General features: G+C 39.8%; 2 protein-coding genes across 4 annotated transcripts in view; both read right to left on the bottom strand.

Annotated features, from left to right (window-relative positions):
• Window positions 1-244: 244 nt before the first annotated feature.
• hpgd (15-hydroxyprostaglandin dehydrogenase) lies at window positions 245-13,417 on the bottom strand. Of its 2 annotated transcripts, XM_035419443.1 has the most exons (7): window positions 13,178-13,417; window positions 12,867-12,990; window positions 12,181-12,287; window positions 11,603-11,699; window positions 4,611-4,687; window positions 3,845-4,008; window positions 245-2,207 (listed from the first exon to the last, which is right to left on the bottom strand). In XM_035419443.1, exons 1-7 carry the CDS (start codon window positions 13,268-13,270, stop codon window positions 2,084-2,086), a joined length of 786 nt encoding a protein of 261 aa, XP_035275334.1. In that variant the 5' UTR covers window positions 13,271-13,417; the 3' UTR covers window positions 245-2,083. The 2 variants fall into 2 exon arrangements, with proteins under 2 accessions (XP_035275334.1, XP_035275336.1); XM_035419445.1 differs by lacking the exons at window positions 12,867-12,990; window positions 13,178-13,417 and adding an exon at window positions 12,629-12,754.
• Window positions 13,418-15,774: 2,357 nt separating this feature from the next.
• The window catches only part of glra3 (glycine receptor, alpha 3), a 45,719-nt gene continuing 40,110 nt past the window's right edge, over window positions 15,775-21,383 (bottom strand). For both annotated transcript variants that reach the window (XM_035416868.1, XM_035416869.1), the window contains one exon: window positions 15,775-19,757. In XM_035416868.1, coding sequence (XP_035272759.1) covers window positions 19,449-19,757 — 309 coding nt within the window. In that variant the 3' untranslated portion in view covers window positions 15,775-19,448. The remainder of the gene's footprint in view (window positions 19,758-21,383) is intronic.

Genomic DNA, 21,383 nt, shown 5'->3' with positions numbered 1-21,383 from the left:
GCTCGCATTCCTGATACGCGCTGGGTCTGAAAAGGACACCGCGCTGCATGTGCATGTGTGCGCTGTTTCCCGTCGCATTTTTTCGCCCTGCGAAAAACCTGACACGCCCTGTTCATTCTCTGCCCCCCCCCCCCCATGGCAGAGCTGTTTGCAGAGCTGACGTCACTCTGTTTGACCTGAAACTGGCCTAAGGCGAAGTGCGTTTAAAATGCCATTGAAATGAAGGTTCAACCCAAGCAAGCCATAATGATTTAAATGTTTATTTAAGACCGAAACATACAACATAAAAAAACACCAAAAAAATGTTGAATCATAAGAGGCAACATGAACTATTTGTCGAATAAAAGTTCAATGGTCTGATTTTATTTTTGCATCCCATTGACTTTTGAGACAATAAGGTGTGTCTCTGTCATACGGCATGTCATACAGGTTATCTGGATACTTATGGAGACTAATAAATATTAAGAAAAACAATAAATCAAACGTAATCACAAATGTATTCAGTTACAATATAGTGCCCACCAAAATCATTGGCAACCTCAATTAATATGAACACAAAGTGCAGTATTCAATTCCATTTTTTATTTATCAAATGTCTTCTATGCTGATAAAATGTAAAAAAATAAGTTTAATTATGATACCATTGATCAGAGGAAAAACATTTTTAATGCTAAATATTTAATTTGAAGAAGATGTGTGTCAAAATTATTTCCATCCCTCTATTCAGTAATAGTGCACAACGGCACTCTGTCTTCTCCTGTAATGTTTGATGAGGCTAGAGAACGCAAGGTAGAGCAAGGTACTGGAAACCATTCCTCCATGCGGAATCTCTCCAAATCACCCTGCCCCCCCCCCACATCACACATCCACCACCATACTTCATAGTGGAGATAAGGCTATTTTCTGCATAATAAGATAAGCATCTTATTACGCCCAAACCCACCTTTGGTATTATCACCAAAAATCTAAATTTTCATCTCATCTGACCATAGCACCCTGTTCTTATCTAAATTCCATGAACTTATAGCATCCTCCAGACACATGCATTTGTGGTTTGGCTACAGCAGAGGCTTTCTTCTTGCAAGCATTTTAAATGTCTTGTTGGCACAGAGGTATCATCTAATTGTGCTTTATGAGACTCGGTGGCCCCAGGATGCAACCATTTTATGCCATTCTCCAACACTGTGATCCTTGGAGAAAATGTTTGCCTCTTGAACCATCCTCTACACTGTCCACGAGAGCAAAATACACTTTTAACCTCTTCCATGTGGATTCATCACAGTTCAAATTGCCCTAATTGTGGAAATAGGTAGTTTCAGACATAACGCTATTTCTGTATCGCCATTGCTTGGTTTACTGTATGAAGTTCAACGACATTTTTTTGTCTAATTTGCATGTTCTCAGATCATCCCCACGGATGATTAAGGGGTTTTGACCACATAGTATCACCACATAGTCCAGTGAAACAGGAACTTGAGAAAGACCATATAATAGTTCCCACAGATTCAGACAAGCTTTAAGAAGTGAAATATGAATGGGGATATTCTCCAGTTACATTAAAATATTTTATTTTCTCATGAAGAATTTTTTTTTCTTTTAATAATTTTACTTAAAGATTATAAATTGTTCTCATATTTTGAGTGTAAGATCATGCCGATGAATGACAAGACCATTTTTATAGCTTTTTTGCTCATATTTTCCAGGGTTGCCAATACTCCTGGTGGGCACTGTATTCTTTTTCACATTTAAGAAAAAAAGACATAAAGAGATGCAAGAGCTGAGGATGATCCAGTACCAGTCATTTACACACATGCAGGGGTGTAAATGTTATTAAGTCCCAGGCTGGAATACAGTCAGCCAGCACTGCAGAGTGTTTGTAACCTTTGCCTTTGTGATGCGTTTGTGATGAATTTGTCCATTGGAAATTGGCAAAAAAAAAGGCACTGGACTATGAACGGAATGGCTTTTGTTTTTCAGCGTTAAGTGCAAGTCGCGCTGCGCTGGGGTTGACATCCCCCCCCCCCCCCCCCCGATGCCTCGGCGGATGGCGGTTTTGGCGGTGGCGGCGGCGGGCGGGCGGGGCTCAAGCGGAAAGGGGCTCGTAGGTGTGAAAGTGAATCCCTTTGGAGCAGGTGATCTTCATTACGGCTCCATTCAGACTGCTGTCGGTGATCAGCCTCAGCATTCCTTCCGCGATCTTCGACGGCCTGAAAGGGAGAAGTCAGACCCTGACTACTGTGTCCAGAAACATTCTGTACTCGCGGTGGGCCCTCGGGACCCCAGCCTGACTTCCTGTCCGATATAAACAGGGAAAACTCTTTAGCTTAACAGCTTTATCCTATTACTCTGAATGATGACCCTCTAACCGGGCTGCAATCCAAGCAGGTTAAAGGACATATGGGGCCTCTTTCTGTAAATAAGAAAAATAAAACAAGATCCATGGGTTATGTTTTATTGTAAGGTCCTGCTTACTGTATGCTGTTAGTTAGCGTGCATTGCTGCCTATGAAGTATAGCATGACTTTTTTTTTGTTTGTTTTTCTTTTCAGCAGTCATCAAGCCATTAGCGAAATGGAAATGAGGAATCTTAACTTTAATCTTTAATCTTTAACTTTAATTGTGAAATTGTCTATTAAGTATACGTCGTGGGTTTAGATTCGTGCTGAATTCACATCAGTTCGATGGTTGGTTGGTTGTAGTCGTGCGATTGCGGTTCAGTCTGAAATTTACAGTCTACATTTGTGAGACCAAAACTTATCTCTACTGGTTTATTTCCTGTATTGTAATTGCTTGGGACAAATCAGCAATGACTTATGCTGGCAATGGATTGAATGCAAGATAACACAACTGTGTGTAATTTTCACAACTACTTCCTGCTCAAGCAATCTAAATTTGGCACTAATGAAGAGACTACAGACCATAAACAGAACAATAAAAAAGGCTTTCGCCCAATGAGAAGACGTCAAGAGCAGGAAGGAAACAGCTTTATTAAAGAAGAGTGACGTGATTCAGCTGACTCATGATGTTTTTTTTTGTCAGAATGTTCTCATGAATATGAGGTTGGAATGTAGACTGTCAGCTTTCGTTTGAGAGTATTTGCATCCATATTGAATGTAAGAAGCGTATCTAATGCACATACATATCCATGCATATGTATGTGCATTAGATACGATTTTGTTAAGATTAAATTTGTTCCTGACTTTGGAATTTAGATTTATATAACATGTATGTTTTATATTGGGCCAATGGTATCTGAGTAGGGTACTGTGGGAGGTGTAGGAGGAAGAATTTGTATAGAGTTCATTGGTCCCATATTCTACCTTGGGCATTATAATTTAGATGCTCTCCCGCGGTGACCATTGTTGCTTATTTTCTTGGTTTTGGGCTGTTTTTCATGGGTTGGGCTAGACTCCTTAGTTGCTACAGTCACATTCTGGATGATTCCGTGATTCCCAAACAGTTTGGGGAAGGCCCTTTCCTGTTTTAAACACCTTTAAAATGAATTTCAAAGCCAATTGTGAGCCAGGCTTTAATAATTAGTGCCCAACCTCACTAATGCTCCTCTGGCTGAATGGAAACAAATACCTGCAGCAACGCTCCAACATCCATGATAAAGCCTTCCCAGAAGAGTGGAGGTTGTTATAGCAGCAATGGGTGGACAAACTCCATAATAATGGCCATTATTTTGGATGAGATGTTGGATGTCATGTGTCCACATACTTTTGGTCATGTAGTGTATCAGTAATATAGTTAACAGTAGTTACGGTTTCCATTGGAATAAAACTTGGCGAGACAAATACTTTGGAATTTGCTATAAGAATATTATGAACAGAGAATGAACTTACGGTAATACTCCATACTTGTCTATCTTCTCCTTGAAGGAATTCTTGTATTTTACAAATTTCCCCATGTTGTCTTCTTGCTCGATAGACTGGAGGAGGGGCGTGTCCACGAAGGCTGGGCAGAGCACATTGATCCTCACGCCGTAGTCACCTATGTCAGCCGCATCCTGTTAAAACCAAACACCACAGCGTGCACCCCTCTGTGATTGGTCCGAATGTAGAAAGGGGGTGTGTTAGAAAAAAGTATTTTACAGAGTGGGCTGATGAGAGGTTCAGTTATGAGTTAGCTATGCTAAAAGCTTTGGAATTTTTTAGCTTGTACTCTTGAGTGTGGATGGATCATTTAGTAACAGCTACTGAAATCCCTTTGACATACACATCATAATATCCCCCATCCCCTATCTGGATTTGCTGCAACAAGCTGGCAAGAGGAATGCAAAGCTTGTCTATGTACAGATTTTGGACAGATTATAGCTGCTGTACAGGCTTAAAAATGCTTTGATGTGTGTGAAGAGAAATTAGCCACAAGTACAGTCTATTAACGATTTCCAAGTAGTTCTGTTTGGCTGGCGAAATATTTTGCTCACCTTCATGTGAAGATTAAGTTATTAAGTGAAGATAAAGCAATTCAGGGAGCTGTAGTGAAAAGAGTTTAAACTGAATATGCTCATGGATGTTTACCAATTCAGCCATTTAAGTGGCTCAATTTAAGAATAGAAGTAATCGTCTTTCAGACCAGGAAACAAGTGTTTACAGCAGGGATACTCACAGCCATTGCTCTGGTGAATCCAATCACCCCATGCTTGGTGGCCGTGTACACTGGCTGATGCGGGGAATGGAGGAAAGCTGCAATCAAGTAAGTCATTCCAAAATTATGATATGAAATCATGGAGATCCCAAATCTAATTAATTTTCACATTTCCATGAACGCAGTCGTTGAATGTGTATCTGGTTCCATAGATAGATATTTTAGGTGCCTTCTGCGCCTTCATAAAGGTCACGGTAAAGATGGTGAAATCAAGTTTTTTTTGGTCCCACTATCAGTTTCTATTTCCCCTAATTCGGAATCCCTAGTCGTATTCATAGGCCTATCATTGTGAGGAAACACTCTCCACTCTGCAAGCCACCAAGTTTTAAAAGGACGAGCACCTAAGGTTGCTAAGTATATAACATGTCCCTTTGGTGACATCATACCATTCCACATCACTAACGGTCTGTCTCACACACACAGCGTAGGCATAACATAATTGAGTGCTTGACATGCATTTGTCCAAGCGGGAGTGGCAATGAAAACTTACAGTAGTAGTTATTACCTTGCCTTTGTGATCGGTGAAAACGTTTCACAGTAGTCTCCATGCAAAAAGGCATTCGCAAGGGAAGTAACAGCAAAAACTTGTAGACTACTGCGAAATATTTTCAAAGTGTGCAAAAAACTGTCACAGAGCCAACTCACTTTTCCTTTTTTTTTTTTGGCAAACTTGCACTTGCAAGTAAAATGTCGACGTGCTTAAACATGAGTAAATGCTTGATTTGTTGACTTACAGTGGAACTACTGTACCTGAAGTGGGTGTGAATATAAAGAATGTGGGAAACATGTTGAATTAAAAAAAAAAAAACTCTTCACATATATTGTAAGAGATGAGAGAGTAGTGCCGCAGGTTTGGTGAAGTATGTAATATCTGCTCAGGACTAAAGGTCCATGACAGGGACAGTTTATGGAGATGCAACTTATTTTCTCACCATGGTGATGAAAAAAAAAAAATTCAATTCTTCAAGGCAGTTGTTGTACTTCAGTTTCAAAATGTAAAAAAAACACTGGCTGTAAATAACATTTAACATTTAAACTGGAATGCTGTCCAGAAATTCATAGTGTGAATCCCTTGTTCAAACTGCATTCCTGATGCAATGCATTTAATAAAGCATTGTGACTGTCTTTGTTTTTTATAAAAGTGTTAAGTGATACACACAGTAAGTAATTAACACTATGGTCGCTTTCCAGAAAACGGCCATACGTGTCTTTTCAAGCAATATATTGCATCAAACATCCTGTTTTAAATGATGCAAACATAATGGTGAAGCTTATAATGACAGCGGGTTGGTTTGATTTGATTTGCATGCCGGATAATGAAAGGCAACTTTAACAGATTGAATTTTGTTAAGAAATGAAAGCTTCTATTTGCTTTTGTGGCCTGCGCCCTGATGTTCTCCTGAAATGGCACAATATTTACACTGCACTTTGACAGTAATTACGAGTTCGATCCCACCAGACTCGTGAAATGCTAACAAAGTATGATGTAGCAATCTACGCAAGTCATTCAGGGCAAAGGTCCCGTCTGTTATTAGATAACCTGAGAGCTCAGCAACTGTGCCACACAGCCAGTCTGCCTACATTCCATGAGGTTTTCTTTTTTAAATCCAAAAACCAGCTGTCAAGGGCAGGACTTAGCCATCCAATCAAAATGCACTTTGAGTACAGTGTTACGTAGAGGGAACTGACAGTGACTGAATCATCTCACTTCAGTACATAGTATACCAAAGTATCTGCTAAGGCAGAGAAGAACGGGTACTGTCTAGCTGTGGTGGCAGGGAAACAAGTTATAAATTAATTTTGTTCACATGCACATTTTTTCCATGTATTCCTTTTAGATGAGAACACATTATTATGCATCTATATACATGTCGTGTGTGCGTGCGTGCATGCGTGCATGCATGCTTTTTTTTCAGGATGATATACATGCAACTTTGGGAGCTGTGCTAATTCAGGGGATAACAAAGACCAGTATGCATAGTTACAACTGAAAACCAATACATACATTTGTCAACTGTATTGTATGTGGTATTGCTTAGTATAAAATCATTTTCAATTTAATTCAAGTAAAATGTAAGGTCTCTATGAATTAGTCAATAGTGGTTGCATTAGATCAAAACATATTTTGTGGAAGGACTGTGCATGAATCTCTGCCAAACTTTCTCTGCAACTTTCCATTCCTGACCAAATAAAACAAACTCCCACTCCAAAAGTATGTTTGCACGTCCGTCAGTCAAGAGTTCCCCAAGGACAAACCTTCGGCGCAAAAGCAGTTTGATTAATTTAATGAAACGGATCTGCCTCCTGGCAAACAAAAGTAAAGTTCAGCCTGATAATCTCTATTCTGTGGAGAAATGCTAACATTCAGATGTTTCTCCTTGCTGCTCCACCATACAGCTTTGTACATTTTCTTTTAATGCCACTTAATTGTGGTCTTGATCTTAAGGCCTCTTAACAATATGAAGACAGTGTGTCGTGGAATCCAGATTTGGCGAAAGGCACGCACACCACTCTCCAGAAGAGAGACACGCTTAGCTCTGAATGCGCACTTGACTCTAGATTTTCCAGAGCACGTTCAGGAGTTAGCGTACAACAGATCTGATATGCTTTTGCATCTCGCTGGGTGGTCTCTGATGTTATGATGTTATGCGATACCTCCATTCACTGGCGTGTGTGTGGCCAAAGTGGTTAGAATGTGTTGTCGCTGGAAATGCCTCTTGGCTACAGTTGTTGATAGTGTAAATAGAAATGTGATGTATACACTACAGTATATACACCCCTAGTCACACCTTCTACTTTCACCTACCCAAAGCCCCATACTCAGACCCTCGGTCCCACCAATGCCTTTAGCTGACCTGCATGACCTCTCCCCTTTCTGTCTCTTCATCATCCATGCACAGGAAATAATGGATTGTCATGCACTTTACTAGACACACAGAAAGACCATCCATTTATCACAAGTAGATATATATACAGTCACTGGCAAAAACAAGGATTCAATTTGATTGCATGCAAACACCAGATCTTCCTGTTCACTCCCATCAGTACTGGTGGGTCACATTTAAACACTGAAATTTAACCAAACATTCAAAAGTGTAAATGTTTAAAGAATGTACTACAAACTTGCATGGATGCACTCATCTGCATAATGTGCAAATTGCAAAAAAAAAAAAAAACTAAGCTACCACAAATGCCTCTCTCTGTTGACCTTTGAGTTGTATTAAAGTGTCTTAGTAAAATAAGTCAAGCCTGCAGTTGCGTTCTTAAAGGCTGGTTTGTTGACAGTCAATAGGGTTTATTGACTAAGGGAGGAGTTTGTGCCAGTGGCCATCTGAGCCTGTCAGAAACACAATACATTCGGTCCACCACAGCGAGTGACTGGCCTGGCCAAGGGTTAAATCAATTGTCTCGAACAAATTCACCAGTTCCGCAACATATGTCAAAGTCGTTATTATGCAAATAATTCATGAGACCAGTGATCGATACCAGCTTTGATGAAAATTAAAAGTCACTCAGGAACGGCAGTATGAGGTGCAGAAGAGGTTGTCAGATCTGTCTCTATATTCTCTCAACGTGGCTGTGTGTTTCACTAACCAACCACATGTTTATTATTCCATTTTTTAAAAGTTGGATATTTTGCAAGTTTCAGTCATTCCTCAACCAGAACGAATTCCGTGAAACAGCAGTCCACATGGAGAGCTTCCAAGGCAGCAGACCCTCTTAGCGTTACGCTGAGAAGCCCAAGCAACCCAGCAGGCTATTATTCACAAACTTCTGAGAAAAGTCAATATTTCATTACTACGTGTCATTGATTCAACACACACACTCTATCAGTTCGTAGGCCCATATCGTGATGGCGTCGCATAAGTTAGAAGTAGCTTCAATCCCCTGGTACTACACGGGATTTGAATTATGAAAACAGTTTTTTTGTGATTTACAACAGCTGGGAACAACTTGGCATGGATCAAGGCAAAGCTGATCCATGCCAAGAAGTTCTGGGCGATAGATCTTCCCTACAGGATCTCAGAAATACGCACTGACAGTATTAGTTAACTCTACTGGGGAAACAGAGAAACTGATGCGAGAATTTCAGCCAACGTTTATTGGACTACAGTGTGCTTTGTCCTCATCATTTGGTAAAATTAAACTAAGGTTTTCCCATTGTTCCTTAAACAGTACTGTGAGTTTTGGGAAGGCTTGCAGCCGTCACTCTCAGTATTCCCTTTGATTATTCACCTCAATTTTTCCAGCACAACTTCATAAAATTTGGCTCTAGGATACAGTTGTACTTACGACTTCAGTCACTGATGTTACGTCTTTTAAAATGTTGAGAGGTTTTGCTGTTTGAATTAGGAAGCATTTTGATTTTATATGGGAGAGGATATTCCACGATGCTGTAGAACAGGCGGGATCAAATGCAATAATCTTATTTACTTTTTTTAACCAACAAGGTTAACTAAAAACTTGAAATTGGGAATTAATATGGGTAGGGAATGCAAGGGATTTTAAAGCCAATCAAATGTTCAGGGATGATTAGGTGGCCAGATGCGTGTGTAAATTTGAGTAGAATACTAATATTATCTACCTCAATCTCAAGATGGGCCGTTGGATCTTTAAAGATGACAATGAGTCAGGACCTCAATGTGACGCCTTGTCCACAAGATGGTCACGTGTTAAATGCAGTAAGTTTGTCTGTGGCACACACTTTGTTTTTGCTTGAGCAGCTCAAATGCCCCTCCGGTGTTACCTTAGGGCAAAAATGAAGTCTGTTTATTTTTTTTCCCTAACCTAGGGCACCTTATTGGGCAAAAATGAAGCATGCGAGTGTCCGATTAGGATGCCCCTTCGAATAAAAAAGTGATGGTCTCTTGTGCTACTAGGGCACCCCTATAAGTGCCCCTACGGTGGAAAATACACACTTAGTTTCTGCCCCAAGCTCCTTGTGACCTTAATGAAGCATGGAGCTGTCGTATTAGGATGCCCCTTTGGATGAAAAACCGAAGGTCTCGTGCAACTAGGGTGCCCCGATGGTATAGAAACACGCTTAATTTTTGCCCTTAGGTCACTACAGAGGGGCACTTGAGGCAAAAACTAAGCACAGAAGTTTCCCTTTAGGGCATGGACCTACCCTCGTTAAATTTAGGTTTTAAAAACAACAAGGGCACTTCAGGACTCAGAGCAAAAAGGGCAGGGGCAGGGGTGGTAGCTCCCCCCACCTCCCCACCCTGTGCACGCTGTGCATAGCTGGCAACTAGCAAATTTAGAAGCTGCATGCAGAGAGGAAGATGCTGCTGCATAATCATTGCCATCTCCACAAGGATGTTTGCGGACAAAAAAAAAACAAATCATCAGTAAAGACAGAGCAATAGAAAATGTCCCTACATTTTGCCACCAAAGCCAGAGATTTGTTTGACAGTTCAAATCTACACACTATAATAGACAACCAGGAAAAGTGTAGTCTATCTAGTGTTTCCTGGTGATTCTCAGGCCTTGTTCATACTTACACACTCCTCTATGTACCTTCTTACGCACTATACGAGAGGAGGTGACAGGGGCTGGCCAGATTTTTCAGCGAGGTTTTCCATTCCATGAACTTAATTACTCTGTTAATTTAGGCTAATTTATGATTGGTTGGCTGTCGGCTGTCCTGGTGGACTTGGCTGTTATGTGTGTACTGACATTATGCAGCACATTTTCAAATGAGCCTCGTTTCATGGCCTCTGGTAAAATAAAATAAAAAGGTTTTGTGATTTTAGCCAAATGAATAATTTTATATAACCTGTTAAATGTTAAGTGCCCATGCTAAATAACCTTACATCAATATAATAAATTATTGGATAGATGCTGCAAATTAATTATTGTAATTTTTCAGCACCATTCTTATAATGTCTGCAGGGAGCCGTGTATACGTTCAAGACATAGCACAAGATTAAATATGAACTGTAGAGCAGCAGATGTGGAGTATGTTCAAAGACACAACATTGAAAGCACACAGCAAAGCTAAAATATTGGTTTTGTTTTTGATACAATGAGAAGCCTGAACCGCTAAAAACATGAATCCAGGACTGTGTGGCTCAGTCCATGGAAGCACCAATCCGGCTGGTTTCCAAACTGTTTCGAGACAACAAGCACTTTCAAGGAGGTTAAACTGGTTCAACTGAGACCTTACACATTTCACCACTTTAAACATGAATTTGCTTAAATGCAAAGTCTCCAAAAGGAATGGTGCGGTGCTCAGTTTTGCAAACAGTCTGCAGGGGGACTGTGCACATTTGCATAGCAACATGTTTACATAGAGTGGCTGACCCAGGGCTATATTCTTGCAGAACCAGATATATTGGCTCCATTTAAGTAAAACTGGGTGCCTGCAAATTGGAAAAATAGTTTTTTCTTTTTTTCCGGATTTAGTTCACGGTGTCTTATCGGTGCAACACAATTCACAGTGGATCAGCAAAAGAGATCAGCATTGTGTGCACTTAAGCACCAAATGTAACTGTAACCACCGGAGCTACTTCTACCTGCTAAAAAGCACTATACCTTTGTTATATGTGACGTTGTTTAAATGCTTAGTCAATGCAATGAAAGAGTAATCGACGTGTGAACAAATATTTCCTAAGCACGCGCCCAGCGAAAGCAACTGAAAAAAGCAGAAATGTACTCTGCCATTATATATTTTTAAAAAAATGTTTAGTAGAGATAAGCACGTGACTCCTGAAATGACATTGACACAGCCCTGCATTGGGACACGTCCGTTTACCCCCACGCGTCTGTCAACCACATAATTGTACGGAGAAACGTTTAAAGTGTGCGTGATACTACGGGGATATCAGCCCAGCTGTTCCACTAAGGGCGAATTAATCTTTACTGCAGTTGTTAGCATGGCCTCTTCTCCCCTGGAGTTTGAGCCTTGCCAGATCCCCCCAGTTACAACACATTTTCAATGACTGACTTACCTGCCATTGACGAGACATTAATGATGACACCCCCATCCTTCCCGTACTCTTTGCTCATGTGGTCCAGCCCCAGGTATGTGCCTTTTATGAGGGATGTCTGTGCAGATTTACAGACAGGCAGATTGACGTTTTCAGTTTCCATGCACTGACATTACCCTAAACCCATTTAGCCTTAAAAACGTTCACTGTGCTGTCACAGTGAAATGTTATTAATATGCAACCACATCGACGCAGGCGCAAATTATATTCAGGTTAAACAAAATGACTGGTTTACGATTCTACTCAGCATAATTATGCTGTGACATTTTGCGTTCGTCTTGGCTTGTGTTTTAGACCATATCTTACTTGTCCAGGTCTTAACATAACAAACCAATTCTAACTGGAGTAGAGGTTTGCTGTAGGTTTGACCTTAATAACTTCTGTGGCTATTTTGGCACTGTAAAATAGGAAAGCCTTGAATTTGCAGACTGAACAATTTTCACTGTGAAATCTTCTCAATATACACCAAGCATTGGCGTGTAAAGAGCATAGCATTTAATAAAATAAATTAAATGAACAAGCAAACGAAAATAAATTACCAAGTTAACTTCAATGGTCTTTTCCCAGTTCTTTTCGTTGTTGATTCCAGCATTGTTAATGACGATATCCAGTTTTCCAAATTTCGCGACAGTGGCATCGAAAGCATCTGCAAAAAAAATAAACATAATTTAATCAGTAACGTATCATTACTTGGAAATCAATTAATTATCAGCCTGAAAACTTTGCTTCGCACCCAAGAGGCTTACAACGTTTTCTACCACTCATCTTCGTGTTACAGCATTCCAATTTCTGTTTATTTTAAACCTTAAAAAATAGGCTACATTAAATGAATTATGCACTCTTTACCCCTAGAGGGAAAAACATAGCAAACGGAATTCTTCAAACACACCAAGCTGTTTTATTAACCATATTAGAAGTTACGTCGGTAAAGGACAACAGAAATTGGCATAATTAAGCCCACACTATGCTTAACGAGACTTAACCTACTTCACTTTGGACGACCAAGAACATTCCAAACATATCGCCTGCAGCGGTTTCGAAAACGCAAGTCTGTAGTGTCTAATTCGTTTTCAGACAATGAAACCGTGTTTTTGGAGTTGCTGTTTTAAATTACACGTGTTGATGGAATGGGGTGCCTTTTTTGCTCTGCTCTTCAACTCGTGGTGCTGAACAGAATGTTGAAGTTTTGCTCCAAAACAAATACACGAGACCAAAACAACGTTACCTTTCAGCTTCCCTCTATCAGCCACGTCACATTGTATAAAAATGCAGTTTCCTTCTCCGAATTCTTCATCTAATGCTTTCTTGCAGCCTTCTCCAACTTCTGTGTTGAGATCGACAAGCGCAACCTGAAAGCATAAAAAGCGAAACATGGGGAGGAAAGCATAACTTTGTACTTCTTCAGCTTCTAAGAACTCAGTCAAAACGAGTAACCTCTGAAATTTGATGCTTGCGACAGCAAATGAGGTTACAACTTTGTATCAAGTCCTATGTGTAAATCATACCGTAGCCTACTACAGGAGGCGGTAGATTTACCTTCGACTCATTCCTTAGTAGGGCTTCGGCCACTGCCCGCCCGATTCCTTGCGCTCCACCGGTTACCAAAGCCACTTTCCCGTGTAAAGCCATGCTTGTTGTCCATCAGTGAATGCTCTGCTTTAAGTATAATCGTTCTGATCAGCTGTCAAAAGGGGGCGGGTAGTGCCCTAAGTCAACTTTGTGTCCCTATATTGTGTTCTTTCGATTTCTAACTTCGCGTTTCCGAGGAAATGTGAATGAAGGTCTGTAGATTTCTACGTTCCCTCTAATGTGAAGGCATCTATTTGGTATGCTGTTTTGTTTTGCATACTTCCTGAGATAATACGATTCACTAAGCGTACACATTTCCTTCTGTATGCTAAAAGAAAAACAAAAAAACAAAAACGATTATTATCGTTATGTTACTGAATGGTACAAAGGCTGTGCTCCCTCGAAGAATCAGTGCTGAAGTCCCACTAATTCCAAGTCCACGCTTTAATGCTCTCGTTGATGGCGTTTGTAGGAATATAGAATAACACGACCATTATTGTATTTTTTAAACTACTTTATTAATTGTATTATTAGTATATTACTTAAAGGCATACATTTTGGAATATGAACTCTTTCAATTAATTTCAATGTTGAAAGTCCAATGCTGAATGCACACAGTAGATAGGCTATTCCACCCTCTGAATAGCTGTGGACATTGGAGGCCCCAGTCAAGCATTTTTACTGTCTGTATTACACTGTGATCATCTTACAGACTTCGGTGCTGGCTTATGATACTGAAAGCATGATTGAGTACAAGAAAGGAACGTATTAATGGACTCAGTAATAAATAAATAAAGTCATCCAAAACACAACACCACAAATTGGAAAAAGATGGATAAGCAATACAATTATTTGTTGGTTTTTTTTGGTAATATTATAATAGACCTGATAATGTGGACAGATGACATTTTCAATCATTATTCATTTTTAAAGCAAGTTACTTCCTTAAGTACCTTGCTCATCTATACAATGCAAATGTTTCACAGCTGCTACTACAAAGCAAAATAAATACATTTATTTATTGGACTTTCACCAAATACACAGCTGGCTTTCAAACAACTGAATATGTGGATTAGTGAAACAATTTTAAATTTATAGAATGTAAGAAAATGTTTAGAAATACTGTACATACAAATCAAATCAAGTGTGAATCACATCAGACAAATGGTCTTTCAATTGTGTATCTATGTACACTGACTCAACCTTTTGGTGACATTTTATGAAGAGCTATTTAAATGTCAAGACCAGAGTCCAAGGTAATAATTGGCAAGGGATAACTTGCGTGCTCTGCCAAGTTGGTTTGGGGCAGTGTGCTAGGAACTGTGGTGAACGTGCATTGGCCCGAACTACATCTACCCGTTGTCACCTTTGCAGTGTGTGACCCTAAGATGGTGGCGCATGTGTATGCCCAAGGGAACTTGTCCACAGCTCTTTAATCCTCAAAAAGAGAAGTTGACAAGGGGCACACATGATCAAAGACTTACTTCCCGTCAAGGAGGAAGCTGGGCGGCAGGGCAGCCTTCGATTCATTCTCTTTATTTTTGCATTCCACAGCAGTAAATAATTGAAACAATCATTCACATCCAGAAGCACAGTGAATTTGGCTATGTGACACATTGACCAGGAAATTTCATCAAAGTTTCTCCTTTTGACCTTGAAGAAAAAGAAATGCCCATAATTGCTTCCTTCATTATTACAGTTGGGTGATTTAAGTTTTGGTGCCTGCGTGACTTGCCGGACTGTAACAAATAAATGACTAAAAACCAGTTGCGCTTGGAATCATGAGTCAATGAATTAAACAAGTGTTGATGGAATCTTCGGCATTGTCTCAAGGAACAATGAACAGGTGTTCACTCATGTTGGCCATCGGCCATCTTTCTGTCTCCCTGAGATGTTCATTTCCTGTTTAATCTCTGGATGTTAAGCCTTCTATACTGGGGTATGGTGTATGCATGATGTCACTGGGACCTGGCCGCATACTGAGTTCAACTTTGGTTGTATTTTGCATCACGTTAAATTTGAATTTGAAGACCAAAATCCCAAGCCTGGGTGCAACCGCAATACTGAGTGCAGCTCAGAGTTGTCTGTGAGGCCACGCCCCTTGCAGACTTCAAAAAGGAACAAAGGAAGGCAAGAAGGAACTGTATAACTGCATGGCTTTGTGCTTTTCCAACATGTGTGTACGTGTAACAGTCACTTTTGATATTTCACCATCACACAAGATGAAGGAAAAATGTTTTTGCAACGTTCGCAAGAATCAATCTGTGCCTGTAGCAAGCGTAAGCATATAAATTCCAGAAAAGTCCACCACAGAGCTAACCAACATGCTGCAACAGTACAAATGATAATCATGATTCTAGGTCGCCATAACCAACATGCTGGAGCAACAGAACAAGTAATAATCACGATTGTAGGTCACTATGGTTACAACAGCAGGTCGTGTTTCCTTGGAGCTGAAGAAGATGGTTCGATCTTTCATCTTACGCATCTCACACACTATACATTAGGTGTACTTGATTTTTTAAAAGCAAATAATGACTGTCTTTAAGCACTGGAGAAAGCCCTTTTACTTTATAAGGAGCTTTATTTGGTATATGAAAAGTATTTACAGATGCACATGAAATAAATCATGTTTCTGCAAACCATGTGTACAGTCCATGTGAATACAGGAGCACCTGGACAAAATGACACCATTTTTCAAAAATAAAAGACATCAAAATTGACTTAAATTCATGCATAACATTTAATAACCCTTTCTTTTGTACAAAATAAATAATTTAAATACACTTGCATTAGAAATGTACATCAAAGTATTGATTTTTTATATATATTTTTTATTATTATACACAAACATCTTTAACACTGTATAATTGTGTCCAATACTCAAATGAAGAAGTGGTATTAAAATCTAACAACTATCAAAGCTTTGTTCTTTTAAGGAATGTGTGAGTATATTGATATGTTTTACCAAAACATATGGCACAGTTTTATTCCTTGCTTTTTGATATGCTTGATCAATACAGTATATTTTCAATGTGATCTTAACATCATATCCAAATGAACATTCTCTTTCAAAAAAATAGTTCACTGCTTTATAACTGGTTCTTGAATCAACCAATAATGGTACTGTTTCAAAACAATATGATTTAACCTGTTGCCTACTGTATTATAATGGAGAACAAGCAGCATACGTGCATTATTGTTTCATGGCATGGTTGAGTGAGGTGTTCGACAAGAGTTTCTTAGGTCATTCATTTTTAATTTTTAAAATGAAAGCTGTTGGCAGTTTTCTAGAGTAAAACGACATATTAAGGTACTACTGTCCTCATCTCAGTTTTATGAGACCCAGATTAGCTTTCGAAACCCATAAAATAATGTTAAAACAATTAAATTCCATCAAAACAAAAGCCCATCGAAGACTTCATATCAGCTGGAATAGTAAATTTAATTAAGGAATGTATTTTTTTAATGGCATTGCTATTGAGTTTACACTTCAGATATAATTCATATGAAATTCACACAGTGTATTCCTTGCTTCAGAATAGATTTATTATTGGTTATTGGTTATTGGCTGAGAAGTTTATTAGAGGTCTTGTATTGGTCAATGAGGGACATCTAGGATCACACACAGTATGACTACGTGACATTCCGAGCTGAATTTAATAAAACAAACTTCTTTTCTGACTTAAAAATATGAATCGGCTATACTCTATATTAAAAATAAATACTTCATGAGTAATTTACATTTCAATATCCTTTTTTTATTTTTATTTTTTTACCAGGGGCTGTAGGCTAAAACACTGCTGTGAGTAAAGTGACAGTCGTTTCAAGTATAGGACACTGGCTCTGTTCTGTTTCAGAACAGAAATGCTGATTCCATGAAAGGGCTGGCATGTGACCCTAGCAGCATGGCTATGTAAAAGGTCATCCAGGGGTCAGGAGAAGCGTTACTCAGACTCCCTGAAGGTTCCGGAACCACTTATTCTTCTTCTTTTTGCAGTTGGATACACATAGATTTGTGCTCTTTTGAGCCTTGTGGACCTTCGTATATCTAAGATGCCTTGTGCTTCCATGGCCACATGTAAATAAATACATTTATGTCATTCACAAATGTAATGGAAGACTATATAAATGATATTAAATAAAGCCTGACTAAATGTTAGCCCCTAATTGGCTATTCCAGTATTATTATTTATTTATTTTAATTATTCTTTTCAAATATTGGTAAATGTAAACTATTATCGGTCGAGACAATTCCATTCACCCATGCAGTTAATCAGGACAGAAAATCACCCACTCCTGTACAATCCTGTACAAACTAGATCACATATATACTTTCTTCTTTCCAGCTTCTTCTATCAGCTGTATCAGGAGCTATACAATCTCCAGCCCCACCCATTTATAGATGGCACTGCAGTTTTTAGTTGTGTCTTTCTCATGTAAGCATACAGTTTGGTATCAGGAAGTAAGTTGGCAGTTATAACTCTGACGTAAGCTCTACATGTTTTACTTGCATAACCAGAATTCTTGTTCTGAGAAGCCAGGCAGAATGAAGTAATAGGACCCAGCTGTTGTGGATTTTTGATACGATTGGCAAGGTTTCAAAACAGAATGGAATTAACGTGACCTGGCACACATATGAACAATCTTGTTAGAGCCTGAAGCCGCCAGTCAGTAGTAGATGTCGGATAAAGGTGTCAAGGGCTTGTGATTTTTAAAAAATGCATAAAAAGGAAGCCCTGTTATGAGAGACTCAATAAATGATTTCATGTTTTTTGATTTCTTCAAACTCATCAATGAATGACAGCATTTGGCAGCTCCACCCATTGTGGGTTGTGACAAGCCAAACTCAGTCATCACAACCTACTACGTAGGGTTATGTTTGTTTTGATCTCTCTCTTCATTAAAGAGACGATTTGTTCTGAACCATCATTTGATTAAAGATCAGTTTCTATTTAGAGGGCTCAGACAATAACAACAGAAAGATGAAAGTGATGTACATTGTTATTCAGGACTTCCTTGGGTATACAATCCATCCCACTAGCCCAGAACCAAAGCTATATGGGGAAACTATGAAGTGCTGTATTATATTATTCAGAAGCAACATGAAATTTAAAGAGTATCTTCATAAAGAGTAGGTTGTAGCCAATGTATATGAGCTGCCTGAGAAAGCTAAGCAAGTATCTGCAAGAGAAACAATCTTTCCCAATCTATGTGTGATATCAGGCAAAGGGGAAAACAAAGAATATCCACTTGTAGCTTCCAAACCACCAACCCTCCCCCTTCCACCCTCTGTCTGCATTGCTCATATATTATTTGTATGGATCTACTGTAATTATTATTTTCACAGTCCTCAGTTGCCATTTCATCACAGTTCAAAGAGTGCACGGAGAACACACCTGCAAAAAGCACCAGGCCTTGACTCGTTTGCAGACATGACAGCAAGCCCCAATCAAAAAGTTTGGTCGTAGGGAAACATATGGATCTGAAGTAAAACAACCCTCGTTCCAATGTAAAACTGCAACATCTCTTTGAATTTGGCCCCATTTTCCTTTTCGTGGCACGGAACCACAATGTATTCAAAATGTGTATAAACATTGCAAAAAGTATTCATATTTTTAAATATTGTAGATACCAATTTCCCTTGTACAAGATTGTGATTGGATGCGGATGAATTCATGAGGGCTGAGAGCGGTGAGTGTTTGTCTTATGGAGAGTTACATAAGGTGTGAAGGGAATATGGCTTTCTGTGAACAGAACTGAGTTTTTTTATTCCGAGAAAATCATTAACGCACACTGTCTTGTTTCTTGAAAAGGATACATGTCGTAACAATACAGCCAAAGTGCTTGAAATATAATGAAGACATCAACATGTTTTCTTTATCGTGTCATTACAAGTGGTGTATCAAAATCACATATACGGAAACCATTGGCAGTAAAGCTGTAAGACACAAGAGTTGACGTAACCCACAGTATCCTGGGGTCTCAGGTATCTGTCCCCCTGAACAGCTGGAAAGCTTTGGCGAAGGTTACCGTTTCCTGTCCGACAGCCGAGAGCTTGGAAAACAACCTACACCTGTGTCCTTTGGCTTTGCATAGTGAGCTTAGTGTCTTCTTTGATGGTGGATGATGTGGAAAACAGCGCTCTGTACATACCTACATGTTCGTTCTTGGTTCAGCCAGTTTGACCGGACAGGACCACGCGTGCGCTCCTGTTCTATGGTTCGTAAGGTGGCCTTCACTGCTGGTGAACATCCTCGTACCACAAGATCTTGTAGAGGACCCAGTAGAAAATGTTAAAGCACAGGAAAGCTAGCGGGAAGCCTGCCCGTGAGATGGTGTCAATCTTTTTGGCCCTGTCGATGAAGAGCTTCCTCATCTCCTCGTGCGTCTTGGCCGCAGACAGCGGTGGCGCGGTCGCGACGGCGGCCGCCGGCTGGGCGGCGTTGTTGGCGGCCTTCGGGATGGCGCCATCCTTTCCGCCGGCGTTGCACGCAGTGGCCCCGCCGGGGGCGAAGCTCAGCCTGCTCTCACGAACTTCCTCCTCCTGCACAACACAGAACACAGCGCTTAAAGGCCATCCTGTTCCCCTGCCCACTCGTATGTGAACTGTGAACTGGACCATGGGTGCTATCACACTGGGGGCCTTTCAGAACTTAGAGTAGCGTTGACCATGGAGGGTCCTTGCTCTGCTGTGGGAGGCTGTTAATTAATTGGGTGCTATTAACAGTAGCTTCTGATTGGATCAGCAATGGATCCACCGGCGGTTTATCACCTTCTACGGCTCTAAAACCACAAAGAAACACTGCGGATGAGTCAGAAAAAAAATAGGAAACCACCGTTGCCTCGCTGACGTCAAAGCTCTGTGCCCTATAGTGAAACCGTTGCGCAATCAATTTACAGCCGAAGGCCTGTCACAGAAAAGACGTCCTACTTTCCGCCCTTTGCTTTTACGTGAATCACGGTTTTATGGCACCCTTCATTATCCATATACCGCGTGTCTCAGTTTGTATGTGATGCGGGAGCCTTTGGTCTGTTCGCTGAAATGTTTGAAAGGAAAAAAAACAAAATGTCAGGATAAAATGGGAGGGCAGACAAGACAGCAAAAAAATAGAAAAGGCCTGCTGGGGGATAAAATGTATTAAATCAATATGGAAAATATTTCCACAAAACAAAAATGGGGAAACCAAAACCCTAATCACAACATGGCAATCTTCAAGCTTTTTTTTCCGTAAACAAAGGCATGTAATGAATGACACATGATAAACTTGGTTTGTTGGAGAGGAAAGTAAGGGCAAGTCCAGAAATGCCTTTTTTATCCTTGAATTTCTTTCCTCCTAAAGACAAGAACAAAACCAATAGCAAATATTTGGAAAGTAAGGAAAACTGCAATACTATTAAATAAAAGATGAAAACAAATGAGACTTCATTAGTATGAGGATGGAAAGCCAGTCACTCTGTAAATTATTCATTGGCAATTCAAGTATAAACAGCAAAAAAATAAAAATAAAAACTGAAATGAAGTTGTTCGCTTGCAAATAATCACATAAGAACTACTACTGTACATTTCTGTACAAGTATTGTCAAGTTTTAAAAAAGTATTCTGTTGAGTAATCCTTGATTCTAAATTGCAGGGAGAAAATAAACTAAACATAATTAAGAATGTCTGAGTGGTGACTTCATGAAAATCTCTTCCAACAGACTGTTCCGCCCAACTTTGCCTGTAAATTTGCTTATACCATCTACAATATCTTTCGCAAATTTTCAAATTGCAAATGATCTGCACAAGATTAAGCCCTTCCTTTTTCTGTGCATGGTCTTTTTCAGCTGCATGTAACACTTGATAGTCACGGAGATTATGCTGCACATTAAGTTTTGGTCATGTAAAGGGCATTGCAGAAATAAGGCCTTTAATTTGCCATAGACGCTGAGAATGTTACATAAGGAACAGTGAGCAGATGAGGCCTGGCTGAATGTGTCTGCGTGTATACACTTTATCCAGTGCTTCATATCTGCTCAACTCAACCAGCAGCTTAACTTTAGCTGCTAATGTTTTTCATGCACTCATACATGCACATCCTCGCACACACATATGTGCTTATATGCATGCACGCACATGCTTGCACATGCACACGTGTGCACCTGCATACCCATATGCACAAACATGCATATA

The sequence above is a fragment of the Anguilla anguilla genome, chromosome 5, assembly GCF_013347855.1.
Source record: "Anguilla anguilla isolate fAngAng1 chromosome 5, fAngAng1.pri, whole genome shotgun sequence".
NCBI lineage: Eukaryota > Metazoa > Chordata > Actinopteri > Anguilliformes > Anguillidae > Anguilla > Anguilla anguilla.
The sequence above is the reverse complement of the archived record's forward strand: the minus strand, read 5'-3'. Positions and strand labels throughout refer to the sequence as shown.